Source organism: Pyricularia pennisetigena, chromosome 6, assembly GCF_004337985.1.
Source record: "Pyricularia pennisetigena strain Br36 chromosome 6, whole genome shotgun sequence".
Taxonomy (NCBI): Eukaryota; Fungi; Ascomycota; class Sordariomycetes; order Magnaporthales; family Pyriculariaceae; genus Pyricularia; species Pyricularia pennisetigena.
This window is the reverse complement of record NC_043744.1, coordinates 1816541-1838075: the sequence shown is the minus strand read 5'-3', so window position 1 is coordinate 1838075 and position 21535 is coordinate 1816541. Positions and strand designations below refer to the sequence as shown.

Below are 21535 nucleotides of genomic sequence, written 5' to 3'. Positions count from 1 at the left end.
CGGTTTTGCATCCTGGCTGGAATCGGTTGGGACTCTACCTATCGAGCCGAGCGAAAGGCAGAAGCACAACGCCTTTTCTCTGCCAGCTCCAGGCGGACATGCCGATAATTCATGCATCGCGTCATATGTAAAAATAACCCGTCGTTCAACGGTCAATATTCGTTTCAGCCCTGTCGTTTGCCGAATGACTTCGATTCTGGGAGTTCCCGGAATGCTGCTGTTCAGCTCCCGATAATTTCCAGGGATCCGGATACGCCATGTGCAAGCGCTAAATTCGAGCCCGGGCCAGCAGCGTCTTCCTTCGCTCGAGTGAACGAGGATTTCCGTTAGAATTTAAACGTCTTGATTCCTCCTTGAATTGTCACGATGTTCTTTTGTTTTCTTGCTAAGCATACATCACACTTGTACACTGTCTAATTTGACAACCATTGCTCATCTTCCCCGACCCTCTTCAATATCTTCCAAAATAACCTTACTCAACATTCAATCATGGTCGGGCTTCATCTTAGTTACCGCTGGCTGCGGTGGACTAAACCGTCTGGAGAGCCGAAACCCCTTCCTGACGGGATTGAGCGGCACTTTGTCAAGACCCCTATGGGCAATATAGAAGTTCTCTACTCTGCTCCAAATGAGGAATCTACGCCAACAACCTCGACACCTAGACAGCCCATGTTCTTCGTCCATGGAGGAATGGGTAGTGCCTGGGTATGGCTTGAGTATATGCGGTTCCTATCATCCCACGGAATCCCATGCTATGCGGTTTCTATGCGCGGACACGGGAATAGCTGGCACCCAAGCTACCTCCGCATGGTATTCTTCACTCCGCGCAGCGCACTCGCCCAAGACGTCGTGGCTGCGATTCGTTGGACCCAGCAGCGCGAGCAGGGCGCCGAGGTCGTCCTGGTAGGGCACAGCAGTGGCGGTGGCATCCTGCAGGGGATTCTTTCCGATGGCTTGGTCTCCGCTAGTGGTTTGGTGCTTGCAGGCGCAGTCCCGGGGTTTGGATCGTAAGTCACTTTTAACTACAAATCCGAAAACCTTGATTGGTTGCTAATGGGCTGCTCCCTCTAGAATGGGCGTCTACATAAATTGGTGGCGGGAGGACCCCTGGTTTACCTTCAGGATGATTCTCCATGGATGGCATTCCAACTCACCACTCTCCCACCCAGTTCTCGTAAAGAACATATTCTTCAGCAATGAGGTTTCGGATTCATACGTGAACAACTTCTTGCAGCACTCCAATTCATACGAGAGCTATCTCTGGCCTTTCAGTATGATGAGGCCTTTTGTCAAAGCCAAAAGTCTGCTGAAACAACTTGGTGGCATCAGTGGGTGGGACAGGCAGCGGATTCTGGTACTGGGCGGAGGTGGCGACAAGATCATGGCCGTCCCCATCATGCAGAAACTGGCGTCGTATTATCGCCAGGGCGTCCTGCAGTTGGTTGGAGAGGACAAGCTTGCCCAGGAGGCAGTCGAGGATGTTGAGCCATTAGCGGGCGAAGGTGGCATGGACGATGCTGGCCAGGGCGTGCGGTTCTGCGTTGTGCCCAAGGCTGGACACCACATGCAGAATGATGTCCAGTGGGAAACTGGTGCGAGGAAGCTTCTTGAGTTCTACAAGCAGCTTTCATAGCTGGTGTGGTGAACGTGAGGAGCTCGAGTGCTCCTGTGTACTATCTTGGACCTTCTCAGATTTTCTTTTGAGTGTTCCTAATACCCCCTGTCTAGTCTTCAAAGTATCTCAAAGAAATTAGAACCGTTGATGATATAAGTCCTGACAACTTCCAATCCTCAATGCGTTGCCCTGTGACACATGATGTGCTAGAGCTTTCTCAAAGGCCGCTGGTATCGAGTGCAGGGTAGGTCAGACACCTAGAAATATTTGGCCAAAGCTCAAATCGTTGCGGGATCCAGTGTAAGGTAGGCAAGCTAAGTGTAAGCAAGCTAAGGACGTCGGAGGTGAAAAGCAGGCCAATTGACGCACACCAACGTACACGTGCAGCCTGAATGAGTGGTAGGAGAGCCATGTATTCAGGTATGAAAAGCAGGCTCCATCAATCCGTAAAATTGTGCACGTCGGTTAATCTAAATCGATCAGCAGAAAGCCTCTACGAGAATTCTGACTTAACCTACAGTAGTTGGGTGGCTCGTGCCCGATAGCCCCGCAACAGAGGGTGCTAGCATGGATCCCAGCCTAGCGCCCATCCCCGCCAGAAATTTGGCGGCCGGATCGCGACAATCCCCCAATCGCTCACGACAACGCGACCGGCGATACAAAAACGTCTTGTCGATGCACCACGTCACGCACGCATTGAATTCAGAAAAAAGTCGCCCAACATGAGTGTATGTCTCTTCTCCCTCGCGCCCGGCCCGTCGTCGACTGACCGAACTTGCCCTAAACCAAAAACTTCAAAAAGCGTTCGATCAACTAACTTGCGCCCGTCCTTGACCGCACAAAACAGTTCATGCCAGTCAACCCGCGGCCGATGCTGCAAGACCTGTACGCTAGCGCGCCCACCCTCCGCCACTACTACCGTGGTCATGAAAACGGAAAGCAACCAAGGGTTGGAAAAAGCACTAACCACCACGAGCAAAACAGTGTCAACAAGGACGTCTACGTGCGTCTGAAGTGGGGAGAGACAGAATACAAGGGGAGGCTGGTCAGCATCGACAGCTATATGAATATCCAGCTCAGCAATGCCCAGGAGTACATAGATCAAAAGCTCGAGGGCGATCTAGGCCAGATCCTGATCAGGTGCAACAACGTGCTCTGGATCAGGAGCGCGGCGGCCGACGAGAACGGCGACGTCAAAATGGAGTGATTAAGGGAGTTGGGGGAGAGATGTGTTTGAGGGGGAGGTGACGGCCCAAAACAAAGCAGAAGCGGTTCTACTATCCTCTGGGTTTAGCCTCGGGGTGCCGTGCTGTGCTTGGGGAATCATGCCGTGCCACCGCCTCTTTAGCTGCTGGACGGGGATGGGATATAGCCGGCGCAGGAATCCCAAGACATACCGGTGACTGAGGGACATCACTCTGAGAAACAAGACAACTCTCGATACAGCGATGCGAAACGGATGGTTCAGGCACAAAATGCTGAGGGAAAATGAGGCGAGACAACCTGCTCGCTGAGAGTGATGATATATCTACGAATAGGAAGCTCTGTGACGGACCAACGCAGACTTTATACTTGAGGGGGGGAAACAAAACAAAACGGCAGATATAAGCTTTTTTTTTTTTTTATCCTAATGCCGATGCTCGATTGCTAGGTGTTTTGGGCGAGACCTTCACATCAAACATGCTAGCTTTCTACTGCTGTGCAAATCGGAAGCTCCAATCTTCACCCTCTGTGTCGGACTGACCCAGAGATACGCCTCGACCATCCACTCGTACCAGACCCTCGTGTCGTCCGTCTGTCTCCACATGCTCACCTCCAACTCTGCATCCTCAGGGAAGTAAAGCGGTTTCTGTCGGACGTGTTAGCTCGCACAGAGTGTCTGGGGTTAGATACAGTAAGTAATAAGAGTAGCAACTGCTCACATTTAGAGGGAAGTAGATCGGGAACCAAGAGATCATATCCTTGCTCTTCCGGTCGATCTGCTCCGGCAAAATGCTGATCTCCACCAGCTCCTTTTCCTTGCCTTGAACCTGCGACGCGTACAGGGTCGACTCGAAATACCCAGCCAGGCCGTGCATCACACCCCGCCGGCCGCAGACGAATGTCAAGTGACAGTGTCTTGCATTGTGCTCGTTCAGCCCCGACGAGAGGTTCATGGCGCCGCCGCCTCCACGGATCGGCCTCCTATGGGGACCGTGTTCGGCTGCCCACTTCTCGGCAAAGGGAAGGCGAACGGGGTGCACAAACTCCCAGGCTTGCTGAAACCGCGGTTTTCCGGGGACGCCGCGGCTGGCGAGGAAGTCAATGGCAAAGAGTCGGACGACCCAGGGCGTATTGTAGGAGTTAGGGTCCGTGACGGATCGGCTAGAGATCTCTGCATGAAGTTTGGGGTGCGCAATGGGGCTGAGATGCGCCGTGTACGAATGCGGGATCGAAATCCCATGTGGTTTGGCCAGGTGGCGCTGGATACCATCGAGGCACTCGGGAGACAGTTCGTTGTCTCCAAAGGATCCCAGGAGCTCGGTGACGAGGATGTCGACGGAACCGGCTGGGTTTTCGGCACTTACTTTCTGTCCTACCGGGACGATGCCGTCCCATTCGCGCATATCCGTCTTGATCACGCGGACTTTCCCACCCCACACCCTCTCATTTTGCCTCAGCAGGTAGACATAGGCATTTTGGTTCTTCTCCAGTGCCCACAGCTGTACGGGGAAACCCGTGGCAGCGCTCGCCCGGAGCACGCGAGTAACTAAAGGACCACGACCTGCGCCTGCAACTGTCACCACAAGTTCTGGCTCTTGGGTCTCCTTGTTGAAGCCTGATGTCGGCTTCTTGAGAAGTTTCCACTCTGCCATTGCCTCGGTGATGGCCTTTTCATATTGGTCATACTTGACCGGGTCGCCCTCGAACATCTCGTATGTGGATGATTCGAGGTTATCAGAAAGCGGCTGCAGAGGCGACTGCAGCCAGTCCTGAAAGCTGATGAGAGCTGGCGATTCCAGTTTCCCATAAGGGGGCTGCTGACGTTCCAAATGCCTCAGGTATGCAACTTCGGGGTTGCTGCCTATCCGGCTGTCGCCATTGGCGGCCTCGGCCAAAGTTGGGAACTCTGATCCCGCTTGCTCAGCCCGGGTAAGCTCTTCTTTGGACGGCCCAAGATCGTGCACAATGAACCAGGGGTAGGCCTTCAACCTCATGTACATGTTGATCATCTCTTGATGATTTTTACTGAGAGAAGGATGACCAGCCCTGTTCTTCTCGAAAGTGTTGGGCCCAAGTGTCAAGTAATGCAGTGGTTCCGCAAACCATCGTGTTTGTAACTCCTTCTCCGGAAGCCTCTTTGGGATCCTCAAAGCTATATGGAGTGTTTGTCAATTGCGGCTTTGCTATATGTCGTGTTACTGTGTAGTTTAAACATCACTCACCCACAAACAGTCTAACACTGTAATCACAGACAGACCTAATGGTGTGCCAAGTGTCCCAGGCGCCAAACAGGTCAATTTCCTTCTTCTCGGAATTTTTGTTCTCTATGTCAACAGCTTCAGAAAGCAGCATTTCTGTTTCCTCGAGTTTTGGCTCCCGATACATGGGGATGTGGATGATGAAGTTGAGCCTGGTTGCAATCAAGAATGCCTCCTGGATAGCCCGGGCGTACTGTGCAATGCCTTTGGCGTCGTCATCTCTCCGGGGTCCAGGGATGACGATACTGCGAACGCCGCAGAAGTTGGCATATGCGACCTCGAGGTTAAGGGCCTGGCGCGACAAATTCGCGACCAAAGGGTCCTCAGAGCACAAATCTATCCATGGGCTGGAGTATGCAATGACTGCAGAGACAAAGGATGAGGGGAAGAGTGACGTATCATCATCTGTCAAGGTCGAGATGATAGGACCAGGAAGTGATGGGTTGGTCTTTTCGGCGTCAGTCAGGCCAAATTCTTGAGTCTCTTTCACGTGAGAGTTATACAAGTCCACAACCCGTTGATGGAAATGGCGGTTGGTCACGGGAGCTGTGACAAAGTTGAACTAAAGCCAAGAGAATTCCGTGTTAGAAAGCTTCGAGAAAAAGAAAATATGCAAAGCTTGACAAGTCTTGAGCACTAGGTAGTCACTTACACCGGAAGCGAGAACATGCGAATGGTGGTTGTCAGTTAGAGCATCCCACCTTCCAGAATCATGGTTGCCTATGACAAAGCCAGGCCGGCCAGTATCGAAAGCTTCATAGTCTGCGCTCATGTCGGAGGACGACATTGCATGAAATCTAGCATACAAAAATTGTTCGTGATTGAAGCTCCCCCGATTACTGAGCTTTGATCAAGGAAACCGTTTTTCAGCACGACTCTGCACGGTAATATTGGATGGATCTCAGGGCAGTGAAAGCCTGAAAGTCGCTTAGTGGTTAGGTGCTGTACCTGGAAGAATGGGTATTCGCAGTGGCATTGAGGGCAACGCGGGCCCGTGAATGCATGCAGCCGTCCGTGCAGACTGGAAACAGCGGGGGAGTAGCCAAGAGAGAAATTCAGGGTCTACGATTGTCAGGGCAGTAGCCCTGTTTTGTTTACCCCGCGATCGACAATCAATCAGACAGGCGGATGGGATACAATAACGGTTCATCTCACTTGGGAATTAATTCCAAAACAAAGGAGTTGCAGCTACTTGACTGAGACTATTGTGAGTTGAGTAGCAACTCAATCTACGTGTGTCGAATCCATCCGGTTTGGCGAGGATGGTGAGAAACTTTCAAGTGCTGGCTGCAATGACTTCAACAATCAAATCTGGCAAGACTGAGTAACATGATTTCGGTGGCTGAAATTCGAACCAGAGGAAAATTTACAATACCGGTAGGGAAGGGACTAATCGGATGCTCCACTTTGGACTTACTTATTCTATCGCACAAATACCTTATAGGTAGGTACGCAGGTACGCAAGCAAATAAGTTCATATAAGTCAAATGCCACCAGGTTCAGAAGTTGCTCGATCAAACACCTCACTAGCTTGCCTGGGCGGGCTGTCAAAAGAATCGGCGAAACAATTGCTTTCATCAAGCAAAACAGCCAGCCGATCCCCGCATCCATCATCCGGTGGGGTCTTATCGCGCTTATCTTTAGTTTTGATGGTCGCCTTTGCCTGAGGCGGTCAAAACTTTTTGCTTTTTGCCGCTTCGCGAAAACGTCCGCCTCGAGGCAACAACGACGGAAATCGCGGTCACTCGCCGCAACATTAGGCAGGCTTAGCGCGCGTCGCTCAGCATAAAAGCCTGGAATCAAAATCGCGTTCATCTGCGCTTCAATTTGTCATAATGGCTGAAAAGAAGGGAGATTCCAACGGTGCCAATAAGCGACCAAGTGCGGACGAATCAGACTCGCCCCAGAACAAGAGGTTCAAGGGATCCGACGCGACGAGTGACGGCTATAACCCTTACCTTGCTCACATGAACGAAAACGGGGAAGACGATGGTGCCGGCCGGTCTGGGTCACTCGCGTCACTGGTCAAAGGCCTGACCCGACACGAGACCACGGCCAAGCAAGCTGAGAAGCTCGAAGATGCCGACACCAATGCTTTCACTGGCGGCTCACACAGTCAGCAGTATTTCAAAATCCTCAAGACGCGTCGCAATCTCCCTGTTCATCAGCATCGGCAAGAGTTTCTTGATGTCTACCACAAGACGCAGATCATGGTCTTCGTTGGTGAGACTGGATCGGGAAAAACGACCCAAATACCCCAATATGTCCTTTACGACGAGCTGCCGCACTTGAACAAAAAGATGGTTGCATGCACCCAGCCCAGACGAGTGGCCGCAATGTCAGTGGCCCAGCGTGTCGCAGATGAGCTCGACGTCGAGCTGGGGCAAGAGGTCGGATACAGCATTCGTTTCGAGAACAAGACGACTCCAAGCACCATACTCAAGTACATGACCGACGGTCAACTCCTCCGGGAAACGATCCACGACCCGAACATGAGTCGATACAGCTGCATCATAATCGACGAAGCCCACGAAAGAACCTTGGCCACAGACATCCTGATGGCTCTCTTGAAGCAGCTATCGCTCAGGCGCAGCGATCTCAAGATCATCATCATGTCTGCTACTCTTGACGCTGCCAAATTCCAGCGCTACTTCTTTGACGCTCCCATCCTGGCTGTCCCGGGTCGGACGCATCCTGTCGAGATCTTCTATACAGCCGAGGCGGAGCGTGACTACATCGAGGCTTCGGTCAGGACGGTGCTGCAAATTCATGCGACAGAGGCTGAAGGCGATATCCTCCTGTTCCTGACTGGAGAGGAGGAAATCGAGGACGTCTGCCGCAAGGTGCGCCTGGAAGTCGACGAGTTAATACGAGATGCAGACTGTGGACCAATGGATGTCTATCCTCTGTATGGTACCCTCCCCCCACAGCAGCAACAAAAAATATTCAATCCAGCACCTGCGCCACTCAAGAAGGGTGGCAGGCCTGGTCGCAAATGTATCGTTGCCACAAACATTGCGGAAACCAGTTTGACTATTGATGGAATCGTCTATGTCGTCGACCCTGGCTTCAGCAAGCAAAAGATCTACAATGCGCGCATTCGAGTCGAGTCGCTGCTGGTCACGCCCATCTCAAGAGCATCGGCACAGCAGCGAGCCGGTCGTGCTGGTCGTACGCGCCCAGGAAAATGCTTCCGCTTGTACACGGAAGCAGCCTTCAAGAAGGAGCTGATTGAGCAGACTTACCCAGAAATCTTGCGGTCCAACCTGAGCAATACCATTTTGGAACTAAAGAAGCTTGGTGTCGATGACTTGGTGCACTTTGACTTTATGGATCCTCCAGCCCCCGAGACAATGATGAGAGCGCTGGAAGAGCTCAATTATCTGTCTTGCCTGAACGACGACGGTGATCTCACTGATCTGGGCCACATGGCCTCGGAGTATCCCCTGGACCCGGCGCTGGCAGTCATGCTAGTCTCATCCCCCGAGTTTTATTGCTCCAACGAGATGTTGTCTATCACCTCGCTCCTGTCCGTGCCTCAGGTCTTCATGAGGCCAGCAAACAACCGCAAGCGTGCTGATGAGATGAAGGAGCACTTCAAGCACATGGAAGGAGACCATTTGACGCTGCTCAATGCCTATCATGCCTTCAAGAGCGAGATGAACAAGGGTACAGACATGAAGAAATGGTGCCACGAGCACTTCCTGTCTTATAGGCACCTGAGCAGTGCAGACAACGTTCGCGCGCAGCTCAAGGGCATCATGGAGCGCCAGGACCTGGAGCTTGTCAGCACACCTTTCACTGACAAGAACTACTACACCAACATCCGCCGCTGCCTTGTCGCTGGTTTCTTCATGCAGGTTGCTTTACGTGAAACCAGTGGAAAGGTCTACCACACCATCAAGGACAACCAAAACGTCATGCTACACCCAAGCTCCGTTCTTACGACTGACTATGAGTGGGTGCTCTACCATGAGTTTGTCCTCACATCGAAGCAGTACATTCGCACGGTTACCGGCATTCGGCCTGAGTGGTTAATCGACATCGCGCCAAACTATTATGACTTGGACAATTTCGAGGATGACCAGGCGAAGAGGGCTCTGAAATCAGTCGTGGAGAAGATGAAGAGGCGAGAGGCGTCAAGAGGAGCCCAGGGTGCATCTTCCAGGCGTTAGTGATTCCTGGCTATCTGCACTCAAGTTTGGAAGCGGGACAGAAGCTCCGGTTGATCAAGAACAAAGGCTTGCTCCACAACCAGATACGGCAACCCTTGGTGTAGACCGATAAACGAGACTAGGTTGAGTTGGAAACCAAGTGTACCTTCCCATGGTCAAGCTGGTTTGTCCGATAGAGATATCCCTGCAAATGTTTTGTTGAATCGAACCTAATCTTGTCATCCCCATGGTTTAATATTTCTTCTCTATAGAAAGCTTTTTGTGCATATGTTGCCATGAATTTGATCAGTGGTTCAGCCTGCGCGGTCCACCGCAGCCTGTCACATGCTGCTTACCGCATAAGCCGTCACTTATCTGTGTTACAACGTGCATGGCAAGGTCACAAATGTTCGCGATTGGATCCCCGGGTTTTGGGCCCGGCTTTAGGCCCTGACTTACTATCAACCAATAGAAAAAGCAACTATAGGTGTTTAAGGTTATTATTTATAACATTCACAGATGGAGAAAGTGCGCAGTATACCAGCTTGTGAGTGAAACTCTTTTTTGCTTCTTCGTGATATTGCTTCGAGATTCATAGGGCTTTGTAGATATTAGTAGGCTCACTGAAGAATAGCATATTCCCAGCAAAAGAGAAGCCATGAATGACAGACAACACAACCCCAAGATATACTGTGTTGTATCAGCGGCGTCCTCTTTGTTTTTGGAGGGGTTGCAGCTGTGCATTTGCTGACAGACACGTGGCTTCGACCATAGATATGTTTCTGGGCATCTCGATGAGAAACGTCTNTTTTTTTTTTTTTTTTTTTTTTTTTTTTTTTTTTTTTTTCTCTCCCACGACGTATTATCCGCGCAAGTGAGTGGGTACGGTACACCATCGGAGGCCAACAGATAGCCTGCCAGTGAGCAATCGGAACCGAGCCGTCCAGCCATTGCCTCACTTGGCCGGACCGGGTTTATCTTCAGTTTACAGCGGCTTTTGGATGTAACGAGCCCCCAAATTACAAGCAGAGGGGATGGCGGCTTTGTTTACCGCTAGTCGTTTGCTACATCTTGGCTATCCGACGTGCAGGGCGGGTTTGGTTTCAAGGGCTCGGTTCGCTACCGGACGACACATCCGCACGGACGCAGGACTATATGGGATAGGCAGGGTGTGTAAAATGCATGCATGTATGTGTATGTGTGTACTCTTTGTGTGTGTGTGTGTGTGTGTGTGTGTGTGTATGTGTGCTACTATGCTATACATTATGTGGGTAATGTACATGAACCGACCCGGGTCAAAGAGGTTCCATACTAACTATGCCGGGAACAGGTCGTCAGTCTCGCTTATTCGCCCAGATATGCGACCTTTCGGAAAACATCAACAACACTCCACAACAGTCCACCGCCTAGTGGTGCCTTATGCAGCATGCTGATTAATTTCTAATCTTGGGTCATGAACTTTCCTTGGAGTGATGACGACGACGGAGCTGAAGGGAGCCTGACTGCTCGCGCTATTCCAACATCTAGGCAAGTGGGAATCCACATGTTTGTCTGGCTGCACTTGGCCGAGAAGAGAGTATTGCGACTGGAGATCCAGGTGAAGGTTGAAGTTGATCTTGCTTCAAAATCTCGGTTAGGGTACCGTACCCATCTCTTCTCTGGTACAGAAAGAAAAAAAACAAAAGCCCCGCGCGGGTTCAATCACATACCATATCTTGGTCAGCATGGAGACTTTTGAACTTCCCGTGCCGGGCATGAACCATGGTTCTAACTTCTCATGGTCAAACGGTTGCATGGCTGTGCGTGGCTGCGTGGTAGACAATTTTGTGCGCATCACCTCCGCGTTAGGCTCCATCAGATGGGTGTCATCTGTATAACGACCTAGCCATAAGGAGGAACAGATCGTCGCCCCGTCTAATACAGCCCGCTTTTGGAGAATACACAATACGCAATCCGTTTTGGGCGACTTGCAGAAATCTTGGAAAGGCCTGGAACCATGTTATAGTTGACGGTTTTTCTTTTTCCCTAAATGGGTGCGACCCTCCCCCAGCAGTGATCTTCACTATGGGCAACAAGCCACAATGGCCGGGAAAGCGGACAATTAACAAAGGCCGTTGGCTCGAGATGCGGGATGAGGGGGGAAGGGAGGAAAAAAAAAAAAAAAAAAAAAAAAAAAGGTCAAGATTGTTGACGTGTCTATGCATGCGAGGTGGTTGCCTTCTTGCCTCGAAAGGAGTTTTTTTTTCGGTTACTGGATCACGATTTGAATGACCGACATGGTTTCCAGGAGGGGAGAGATGGCATGTTTTAGATCGCCCACCTCTCTTTTTTTGATCATGCATGGTCTCGACTTACTGGTTCTGCAACATGACAGGGCACGGAACCAGGCCTGGCTTCGAATATGCGTGGTCAGCCTACTAGATTAGCTGGTTTTTGCCTATTGTGCGTCGTTTGGCAGCCCTCCCACCCAGTGCAAGGCTCGGCACACCGACAACGCCCCTCAGGAAGCAGGGAAAGGAGCCTTGGACATGGTGGAAGATAACCGAGAAATGCAGGCAATGAACGCTCTCAGCTGCACACGGCGTGTTAGTTCTGCCAAGGCCTCTAGGTCCCAGGGTCCAGGTTTGCGGGTATTAACTGGATCCCTTTTCCAAGGTGGAGAATCTCCCCTTGGCTAGACCTTTCTCGGCGACGAATTTCGTATTGGCCTGGCATTCGCGTGGCCTATTCATTACCGCTTTTGAATGTGTAAACGAGGCGGCAGGCAAATAATGGAGAGGAGACAATCATTTGTGGTGCGAGGGAAATTTAATGGTAAACAAAAAAAAAAAAAAAAAAAAATGTATTTGAAGATGAAAAATCCCCAAGAACCTCCATGCTCACCCATGCTTAACTTCGGGGAAACTCGCGGTGATTTCAACTTGTGACAAAGCCCTCACTCACTCTTCTTGGTATGTAGTTCGTACAAAGTACGTATCAGTGACCTACTTACCTACATACCTACCCACATACATACATACCCAACTAGGTATGCACCGGGGACTAAAGTGTGGTACGGGCTTCTATCCCTAATGAGAGATTCTCTTCGGAGACCGGCCGATGGAGCGAGAGGTAAGACGGTATCACCGTATTGCTCTGAGGTGATGGTCGAGTATCCACAGTTTGTTTTGCTCATTGACATATTATGGAGCAATGTTTATTTCATATCAAGATGACAAAAAAAAAAAAAAATAGACGGGAAACTGGGAAAACGTGACTCAAACTTGGACGGTGTGAGTAACATCGGAGTATACAAACCATTTAAATCAGAGGCCTCTCGCCTTCCCTGACTGACACTATACGGGTCAGATTCCGAAGCATGTCGCATTTGACCTGCAATTTCTATAGCCTTTTTGCCCGCATCTTTCGGATGAGCCGGTCAGTGAAGTTAACGCCTAACCTGTAATTTTACTCAACTGCTCGTGCGATCCATGGTTACCATGTCGCCATCTTCACATATAAACCGTCGCGTCTCCGCTTGCGCTCCTGCATCCTCTAACCCAAAAAAATAAAATCTTTCCAAAAGTAGAAACAAAAACCTATCAAAATAGTGCCCCCCCTCTCTCTCTCTTTTACTCTCACTTTTGGTACCCAGTATACGGAGCCAGACCTAGTTTTGAGAAGGAGAACGGAGCGGGGAGAGTGCTGCACCGATCCGCGCCAAGCTGGCTCTCGGTGCGGCATAGACTTGCTCCCTCATGAAAAGGTGTCCCGAAACGTCTACATGCATCAATATTACACGGAAGCTGCCGTACGCAGAATGGAGAAATCTTCAAGCTTTGTTTATGTTTATAAATATGTGAGATGGGCTTCCCTGACACTACCGCTCCCTGGCGATTTATCCCATACCTCTCACCGAGCCGGTTCTCTGTATAGCAAGAAACCTTCCCCTCAAAACAAGTTGCCTTGTCTTGAAGTCATTCTCATCAAGTACTTGTAATCTTGGTGGGCCCGCTCTTGTGAACTATCAACACGCTTTTCTGTTTTTCTTTTTCACTTGAAATAAGCCGCTATGACCTCTGGACCGCCTCCAGGACAGTTCTGGCAGTACAACTGCAAAAACTATTTTGACAACCACGATCCTTGTTACAATTATAACTACGTCGAGAACAGGTACTGTCAAGAGTGCACGGTAAGCACCCACGTACCCCGAAACCTTTTCTGCCTTGGAAATAGAAAACAAAAAGGAAAAAAAAAAAAGTTCCAGTCGTGTTATTGACAAAGTCTCAACCCTGTTGGGCTACTCCCATGGCAAACTAGGTTGCGGGCCGCAAGATAAACGAGACCGAGAAACGCAAACAAAAGCAATCGCCGAGGAAATAAAAGCTGCGGAGAACCATGCAGCAAAACAAAATGAAAAAGAAAACTTACCCATATGACACAGAGGTACACGGAACGCACACTCATGTAAAGCATACAAGTTACGATAATAATGAGGGGTGGGGGGGCTTTAATTTGTAATAGGTCGGGTTTCCTGCCCGGTACTTTATCCAAACCTAGATTCTGTATCAGGCAAAAGAATGTATGAGAGATAATACTTTTTTTTTCTTCTCCCACGTGGGGGATGTGGCAAACAACAAGAGAGCCACCCAATTTGACAAGCGGGCACGGCGCTTCAGTGATGAAAAGACCGGCCGTTTTATTACAAAGCCGTTCGCACATGTCGGCAGTTGTTTCCTTGGCAGCATGAAGCGCCTACACTGGAATTCGACCGGGAACACACAACCCAGTCCACCTTCTGCATTTGGGACCACATCCAACTGTCAAAATATGGATCTCAACTCACAGGTCGCAGGGGTTTGCCCAAGTGGGCGGACGGCTATCTTACCTACGTACAGCACTTATACCTTGGATACCCATATCACATGCTCCGTGTACCTAGTGGGATATGTATCTGGAAGTATCTAGTCTAGAACTAGACTTATATCATTATTTTATTTTGATAGCTGTACAGTAAGAGTAACGGTTATTTACCTGAAATACCAAACTCCATCCTTCAACTGATCCCCTCCCCCTTACCAATTTTACCTGCCTTTAGCTGCAAGCCTCGCCTGTAGGCGTGGCCGTGGCCGATCTGTCGTCGCAGGCAGCCTCGTAATCGATCTTGATTCTCAAATTATTCTGATCGAAACAACAGATCTATATGGATTTGTTAGCTTTTCTTTTCTTTTTCTTTTCTCGTGCTTTTAACAAGCAAACCCCCTCCACCGGACCCGATAATAACCGTGAAAGGGCCAAACTTACTCCCTTGCCTAGAGACTTGCCGCCAGCTGAAGTACAGATGCTATTATCCTGAAGCGCGGTGCCTTGAATAGATTTGCAAAGAGAAGTCGTGTTGGCGCCCAAAGCCACGGTGGCAAAGAGGGTGAGAGCTGCCATGGTGACCTTCATCTTGAACTGCTTTATAGGGATAGAGTGAGATGGTAATGAATACAATGTTGTATTATATAGCTTCTTTTGGGTGTGTGTGTGTGTGTGTGTGTGTGTGTGTGTGTATATAGATAGAGATTATGTGACAGATACAACAAGCCAACCCACCCAGACTGTGGGATTTATCTAGTTCTTATATACACCTCACCTCTTCGCGCTTGGCGACAGACAAAAGGAGAAGAAAAAAAGGACACCCACAGCAGAAGAGGCAGGCATTTCCGCGGTTTGGGAACAAGTCAGCCTCCTATCACGGACCAGGCCCCTGGGACTTGAAACGAGGACGACAAGCGCGCCTAGTCCCTGCTGCCGCGTGGTCTTCACCCTGCGTTGTCGGCATCAGCAAGGTCTTGCTCTTACAAGCCCACTATGTTAGTCTCTTAAATGACAAGAATATACCAATCAGTTGATCTTAATGGGTTTTTACCCTTGTCAACCTTCTCAAGTAACAATCGTATACGAGGCTTAAATGCTGAGTGTTTTATTTATCTAGAATCTCCGTCCCAAGTCCCCCAGCCTCAAAATTCTCACAGAGGTCTTTCTCATTCATCTATGAATGAGTTAATGGCAATCCTAAGCGGCCCAGATTTTTTTTCTCTGCACTGCAAACTCAAAGACACATAAATGCTTACCTTTAGAAGCGCTTATCAATTAACAGGGCGGGTTATCGACCAGTTTAAAAGGATCGGCCTATAGCTCCCTATTTACGCCTGCAACCTTCGTAAGAAGTCTAACGTTTCGTCTTCTCCTTATTACGACTAAGAAATTGGGTAGCCTGTTTCAAAGATAAAGTTTAATGGGTTAAAGCAGCCAAGACTTTGAAGCATACCAGGTCTCAAATGACTGGGGCAATGCTATAATTGGTTCCTGAGGAACTAGTGAACCAATTTCTGTTAAGCAATCCAGAGACAAAACGCCGACAATGTAACCATTGTCTTTATATGGCCTTTATTCGGCTTCATAATTTGTGTTGTATATTTGCTATGAACAGCACACCTTCCCCGCGTTGATGACGGCTCCTCGACGACTCAGAAAACAGCGGCGATGACAGTTTGAAGCAACCACAGACTTACCAAGGATAAGCTTTCATTTCACCGATTACCTTAACTGGACTGCAATGGGTAATTAAATCCGATATCTGAAGCTCCTTAAGCATGTCAGGGTAGGTGCACTACATGGAAGTTAGTATCGCGACAAGTTAACAATTGGCATTAGCCGCAAGGAATGGGCGGAGGGTACTTATCCCCAGGAAAACTAGGGGGCTGTCCCCTCGCCATTCCTGGAGAGAGGACAGCCTGGGTCGCCTATCAACTGACGCACCCATGTCTCCCGTCTGCATAAGCCTGCAGCTAGCCATTCAACTGTGACCTAGACCCAAACACCCGGTTAGACCGTCAGCGTTCCAGACAAGTACAAGACTTTGACTCCAACTCGAGATGGGTCCCGGAAAAAATTGCTTCTGATCAATTTGGGCTCTTTGTTCAGGTATGTAGGGTAGTCTTCCTGGCAGCCAAGTCCAGACCATGCAACATTTGCACCGTAAAACTCTCCTGGCCAGACTTCGCGCCGCAACTTGCCGCAGTCCCGATGCAACCTGAACCTCTACATTGAGGCTACCGGATCACGCAACCAAGTCAAAGAACCCCACTCATATCGCTTTGGTCGAAGAGGCCCGGGATCGTCACACACGTCTGCTCTCTCCGTGTAGGTATATAGATGCACTGCCAACGGGGACTAGTTTTTCGTTTTCGCCAAGACGTAGCGGCTTGTGAGAGGGGGAAAAACATCCACAAAAACTCCCGATGGGGGCGCAACTTTCATCCCGAAGGAATCGGCTGCGGTTGTGGCGTCCTATGCGTAGTGGGACCCAGCCCACTGCGCAAGGTTAATGCACCTGGCCTAGACTCCAATGCAGAGATTGGTACAATGTGGACTCGATAGATGTCTAGCCATATGCAGCCCTGGAGGATGAGTTGACGAATGGCAGATGAGGTTGGATGTACAATGACGAGTCTGGGAAGAAACTGCGCCAAGTTGGGTACCGAGGATGTGACAAGCGTGGCAGCGTAATATCAGTTCCAGCGAACATTTCCGTGTATTTGCCAAATGATTCCTGCTCACAAGTAGCTTGAAGCCAAGGCTTCAGCTCAAGTGATTCCGGCAGGATGAATCAGCGGCAGTCTTGTTGAAATATTCAGGAGACTGATCGTCTAAGAGCCAATATTGCATCCTTCCCAGTGCAGCCGCAGTCGATGTAACAGGCCACCTCGGCAGAGGCAGCACAGCATCGCTGTTACTTCCAGTTCGAGGTTTCACCCTCTCAAAGCTGCTCGCGACTGGACATCTCCTCATCCAAACCAAGTTGTTTTCATTCTTGACCAAAGGCAGTCCGTTGACGACCAGAGTACTCAACTCGAGGTGGCGAAGCTGACGAGTGACCCTCAGACCAGAGGTTCTTACCAAATAGACTCATAGCCGCGCCAGTTGCCCACCGACATGGTGCCTAGACGTTCTCCCTGATGCCCTTCGGCTGTTGCCGGACCCGCTCAGCTTCAGCGACCACTTTTCAGCGGCCTTGGGAAACGTTTGCAGAGATGGGCAGTAGCGTAGAAGGCGGGCGTGAACTGACTCGTGAGGTGCAAGACATGTGAACCACGATAGAACTTAGGGTTAAGTTCCGAATCCCATTCCCTTGATGCGAGAGCCGGTCGGACGAGGCCGATTGTCACAGTAAATAGCCACACGCAGCAGTACATCGTAGAGGCTTGATACAAGCACGAAGACGCGACGTTCACTGTGACAGTTGGTGCCGAGCCCAAGGCAAGAGGGCCCACCAAGGAGCACATTCCTGACGGAACAACAGGAGACGGTAGACTGTGGGGGAGGCGAGGTGCAGATGGTGGCAGGGTAGCCGAGAGAGCATTCGAGGATCCGATTGAATCGTGACAAGCAACAACCGCGTTTCGCGTCATGGATAATTGGGTGTCGAACTGTTCAATGACCTGGCTGCTTTTTGATGAAACGGTGCCGTGGATGTGCGAAAGTTGCAACAGATTCGGGCAAGATGCTAAGCATTGCGTAGCTGAAGTTCCAGGAGAGGATGCGTTGGTGGTGGTCAGGAATGAGTTAGGTAGCAGCAGGAGAAAACGCGCCACGATATCTGTTGGATTTTGAGACGAGCGTAGAAATACGTCACGTCATAGCTTCAGAGAACGCGTGATTGGGCTTACATAACACACACGCAGTCACGTGGATAGGTACAACTTGACCGGGCGACCAGGATTAGTCACCTCTGCAGGCGATTGATTGATTGGTCATCACAATTGTGCCTTCCGTTCCTTGTCACTCTCTTTCGCCTTTAAAATCCAACCATCGATCCAAAGGAAGCGGTTTTATTTTGGGGCTTTGCTCGGTCAATAATCTGAAGGAACATTACCAGAAGCTTATCCCGTCCCTTTGAAGTTGCTTTGAGTTGCCATCCTTAACATTGCCCAAATGAGCCAAGATGGCGCCCGAAAAGTCATCATTCGATGAACTTGTCGAGTGTCTGGTGGATCTTGGCAATAAGGCCTATGATCCTACCGTAACAGCAACTTCGAAAGAGGACGCCAAGCTGCAGCTCAACAATTTCATCGAAAAGTAGGTCATATGATATGATCATCACACATCAAAATCTGATCTGACTGTCTGTATCTGCTGTTCAAGTTCAAGCACTGTTGCTATTGTCCCAGCTCTGAATACTTTGGTGCGCCCGGGCCGAGTCCCGGAATGGCTCCGTCTAGAGTTCATGCGTTTACTGGCCGCAGTGCCTTTAAGGAGATATGGAGTTCGGGCCACCCTTGAGTTTATATTTGCGGTGCATCCGTTGAATGAGAGCAGCTCAATGGAGAAGAAGCCCGATGGCGCAGCAAGGGGCCCTACAAAAATATCCCCCGAGGCCATGGCTTTGGCATCTCGGCTACTCTCTATGCCTCCATCCTCGATCGACCCAGAGACTTGGTTTGCCGGCATAGCTCCTCAGTTGCTAGACATTCTCGATGGTCGAGACGGGCTTGATCTTACAAAAGTAGCTGCGTACGTCATTGGATTTGGCATTCTTGGCCGAAGGCAATTTGGTGCCCCAGGTATGCATTTGATTTCATGTGCAGACCGCGTATTTCGGTAACGGTTAGATTAACAAACGCCCAGGAACATCCGGCTGGCGTAGCTTTGCCGAGCCTCTACACAAAACCATCAAGCCCGGAGCCCACCAAGTATCCTCCATGCAGAATTCCGCTACGGAAGGCGGCGTGGTAGACCTCAGCAAGCCTTCAGTGCTGGTTTCTCCATCGGACCTGTCCATAGCCTTACGACGCCTGCAACACTTAGTAGTGCATCATCCTAATCCCGGCCTTTCGAGAAGACTGATACAGCCTTTGTTACTACCCCTTTGGGCCATTGTGTCTGGGGCGACCGACAGGGACAGGTACGAGGAGGACTACCGTCGTCCAGCCAAGAACCTCTTGACTATCTACTTGAATGTCGCCAGCTCGCTTGACCCTGTCACTTGCATCATCGACAATCTTTTGTATAGCGGAGAGCGCGACAAGGACCGGCTGCTATGGATTTACGATAGCCAAGAGGATGGCACGCTCCAGCTCGTAGTTCCCCGCCAGTTCGACGCCGGATATTTGGCAGTTGAAAAGATAAACCTTGACCAGGCAGAGGGCAAGGCCCAGCAACTTGTCGACCTGATTTCATCAGCATTTACTGACGAGGTCATATCCTCCATTTTTCTGGATGTTTTCAACAAGTGGGCGAAATCAAACCCTGATCCACAGCAGCCAACGATTCTCGTCAAAGCTGAGGAGAAGATCAACGACGATCCACTTCAGGGTCTTCTTCGAGGCCAGGTATTGCAGACGATGATGCTCAAGCTTCAGGACAAGCTTGCTAGTCAACCGGGACACATATTGAAGCTGGTAGATGATCTGCTATCTGACAAAGCTAAACTTAGTCACGATGAGGAAGTCCTCTCAGTCGCTTTGAGTCTGCTAAATTTAATTGTTACAACACCAAACTTCCAGCAGCAAAAGGTAGACCAGGAGCTGATGGAATCCATCGAAAGCTCGTTGGATCGATTGAGCAAGATGGCGGTTGGAGAAAGCTCAACAACGGCAGCCAATATAGCGCGATACTTGAAGTATCGTGCTGCATTTGACGAACCCTCTGAGATGCAGCCCAGCCAGACAGATAGACAGATTGAAGAGCGGAAGACATACGCTCTTGCTGTATCATACATTACGCAACATGACTCGCCGGCTCCCGTCAGAGTCGAGGGGCTCAATCTAATCCACGGTCTCATCTCGACAAACAGCACCATTCTGGACATACCCGCGGTTCTCGTGCTAATGTCGTCACTGCTGGCGGAAAGTGATGATTACATCAACCTACGGGTAATCAAGATCTACATAGAGCTAGCCAACAGACATCCAAAGTCTGTCACACGCGAACTCATCGATCGATACGTAGACGCAAGCGAGATGGCGGCCGTCGACACGCGTCTTCGTTTTGGAGAGGCACTCATGCAAGTGGTTGAGCGACTTGGCGAGACGTTTGCTGGCGACGCGGCGCAACAGGTTTGCCACGCTCTACTGATGTTGGCCGGTCGACGCGGCCGCCGGCCAAAGACAGAGGCAAAACAGGCTAGAGAAGAGAGACTTCGCAAGATGAAAGCCGAAAGGGGCGAGCTGGATGACGAACCTGACAAGCAAGATACCGCGGAGCTGTCGGAAAGACAACGTGCAGACAATGCCATTCTCAACAGTATCGTAGAAGGCTGGAGCAGCAAGAGGGGCGCCGAAGACGTTCGCATTCGAGGCTCCGCGCTGTCCATTTTGGCGATTGGAATCGAGACAAACATAGCCGGGATGGGCCCAGATCTGGTGTCATCGGCCGTTGATTTGAGCATGCAAGTTTTGGCGCTGGAGACGGAGGCTGAAAAGGGCATACTTCGACGTTCAGCCGTCCTCATCGTGCTCAGCTTTGTTAGAGCGCTAGACCACGCCAAAGAGCACAAGCGACATCTAGGATTTGGGCTCACGGATGAAAGCCGTGCCGATATAACACGGATTCTGGAGTATGTGGCCAGCACCGACACTGATGGCTTGGTCCAACAACATGCCCGGGATGTGGTAGAGAGCCTTGAGAATTGGAGGTTGAGCTCGCTTCTTCCTACGGATACGGGATCGAGCCATCCAAGTGACAACAGTATCCGGCTGGCTGGACTTGAGATTGGTTTGGGAAATATCCAGGTCAGCGGCAACCAAACAACCCAGCGAGCAGTTATTGAAGAGATTGAATGATTCTAGCGCAAACTCATGAGCTGCAATTGTCTGTCATGTGTGTACAATTATTCAGCTATTGTTGCTGTAAGGTTCAGGCAGCACCGGATCTCCGACTTAAACTCAGTACTCAAAAGAGGTTAATTGATCACACTTCCCGAGTGGTCGCACTTTGCGAAGCACGAAACAAACTTTAGAGCTCGAACTTGATTAAGTGCAAAACCGTCGAATGCTCTGGATTTACTGGACATCTCGTAGAGGTATAGTATCGCCATGATTGACTGGACAAGTCGAACCCAACATATAATCAGAGACCAGGGGGTCACGGAATGTCCGCTTCAACAATCATCTGTTGTTGATGCCTGTCTCTTCATCCCCAGAACGGCTACTGCCGGCGCCGAAAACACAATCGTCAGATCTTGGGCATTTTGATAAATCGGCACACATTCAACATGAATTCACAAGAAAACGGCAAACACGAAAGCGAAAACGGCTATGAAACGCCCAAAAAAAATA

General features: G+C 50.1%; 8 protein-coding genes across 8 annotated transcripts; 5 read left to right on the top strand and 3 right to left on the bottom strand.

Annotated features, from left to right (window-relative positions):
• Nucleotides 1-489: 489 nt before the first annotated feature.
• On the top strand, nucleotides 490-1633 carry PpBr36_04364 (uncharacterized protein; the record flags this gene model as incomplete). The annotated part of the gene is made up of 2 exons (XM_029891525.1): nucleotides 490-1007; nucleotides 1072-1633. 2 exons carry the CDS (start codon nucleotides 490-492, stop codon nucleotides 1631-1633), a joined length of 1080 nt encoding a protein of 359 aa, XP_029749572.1.
• Nucleotides 1634-2462: 829 nt separating this feature from the next.
• Nucleotides 2463-2822, top strand: PpBr36_04363 (uncharacterized protein; the record flags this gene model as incomplete). The annotated part of the gene is made up of 1 exon (XM_029891524.1): nucleotides 2463-2822. Exon 1 carries the CDS (start codon nucleotides 2466-2468, stop codon nucleotides 2820-2822), a length of 357 nt encoding a protein of 118 aa, XP_029749573.1. The 5' UTR covers nucleotides 2463-2465.
• A 462-nt stretch (nucleotides 2823-3284) lies between these two features.
• PpBr36_04362 (uncharacterized protein) lies at nucleotides 3285-5872 on the bottom strand (the record flags this gene model as incomplete). Its single annotated transcript, XM_029891523.1, has 4 exons — nucleotides 5729-5872; nucleotides 5041-5638; nucleotides 3538-4970; nucleotides 3285-3464 (listed from the first exon to the last, which is right to left on the bottom strand). Exons 1-4 carry the CDS (start codon nucleotides 5861-5863, stop codon nucleotides 3285-3287), a joined length of 2346 nt encoding a protein of 781 aa, XP_029749574.1. The 5' UTR covers nucleotides 5864-5872.
• A 1039-nt stretch (nucleotides 5873-6911) lies between these two features.
• PpBr36_04361 (uncharacterized protein) lies at nucleotides 6912-9251 on the top strand (the record flags this gene model as incomplete). The annotated part of the gene is made up of 1 exon (XM_029891522.1): nucleotides 6912-9251. The coding sequence occupies one exon, from the start codon at nucleotides 6912-6914 to the stop codon at nucleotides 9249-9251; it is 2340 nt and encodes a 779-aa protein (XP_029749575.1).
• Nucleotides 9252-11863: 2612 nt separating this feature from the next.
• PpBr36_04360 (uncharacterized protein) lies at nucleotides 11864-12411 on the bottom strand (the record flags this gene model as incomplete). The annotated part of the gene is made up of 2 exons (XM_029891521.1): nucleotides 11864-11954; nucleotides 12251-12411. The coding sequence occupies 2 exons, from the start codon at nucleotides 12409-12411 to the stop codon at nucleotides 11864-11866; spliced, it is 252 nt and encodes an 83-aa protein (XP_029749576.1).
• An 870-nt stretch (nucleotides 12412-13281) lies between these two features.
• On the top strand, nucleotides 13282-13592 carry PpBr36_04359 (uncharacterized protein; the record flags this gene model as incomplete). Its single annotated transcript, XM_029891520.1, has 2 exons — nucleotides 13282-13401; nucleotides 13530-13592. The coding sequence occupies 2 exons, from the start codon at nucleotides 13282-13284 to the stop codon at nucleotides 13590-13592; spliced, it is 183 nt and encodes a 60-aa protein (XP_029750412.1).
• A 711-nt stretch (nucleotides 13593-14303) lies between these two features.
• Nucleotides 14304-14660, bottom strand: PpBr36_04358 (uncharacterized protein; the record flags this gene model as incomplete). Its single annotated transcript, XM_029891519.1, has 2 exons — nucleotides 14304-14390; nucleotides 14514-14660. 2 exons carry the CDS (start codon nucleotides 14658-14660, stop codon nucleotides 14304-14306), a joined length of 234 nt encoding a protein of 77 aa, XP_029750411.1.
• A 3541-nt stretch (nucleotides 14661-18201) lies between these two features.
• Nucleotides 18202-21040, top strand: PpBr36_04357 (uncharacterized protein; the record flags this gene model as incomplete). The annotated part of the gene is made up of 3 exons (XM_029891518.1): nucleotides 18202-18335; nucleotides 18402-18820; nucleotides 18885-21040. The coding sequence occupies 3 exons, from the start codon at nucleotides 18202-18204 to the stop codon at nucleotides 21038-21040; spliced, it is 2709 nt and encodes a 902-aa protein (XP_029749815.1).
• Between the last annotated feature and the right edge of the window lie 495 nt (nucleotides 21041-21535).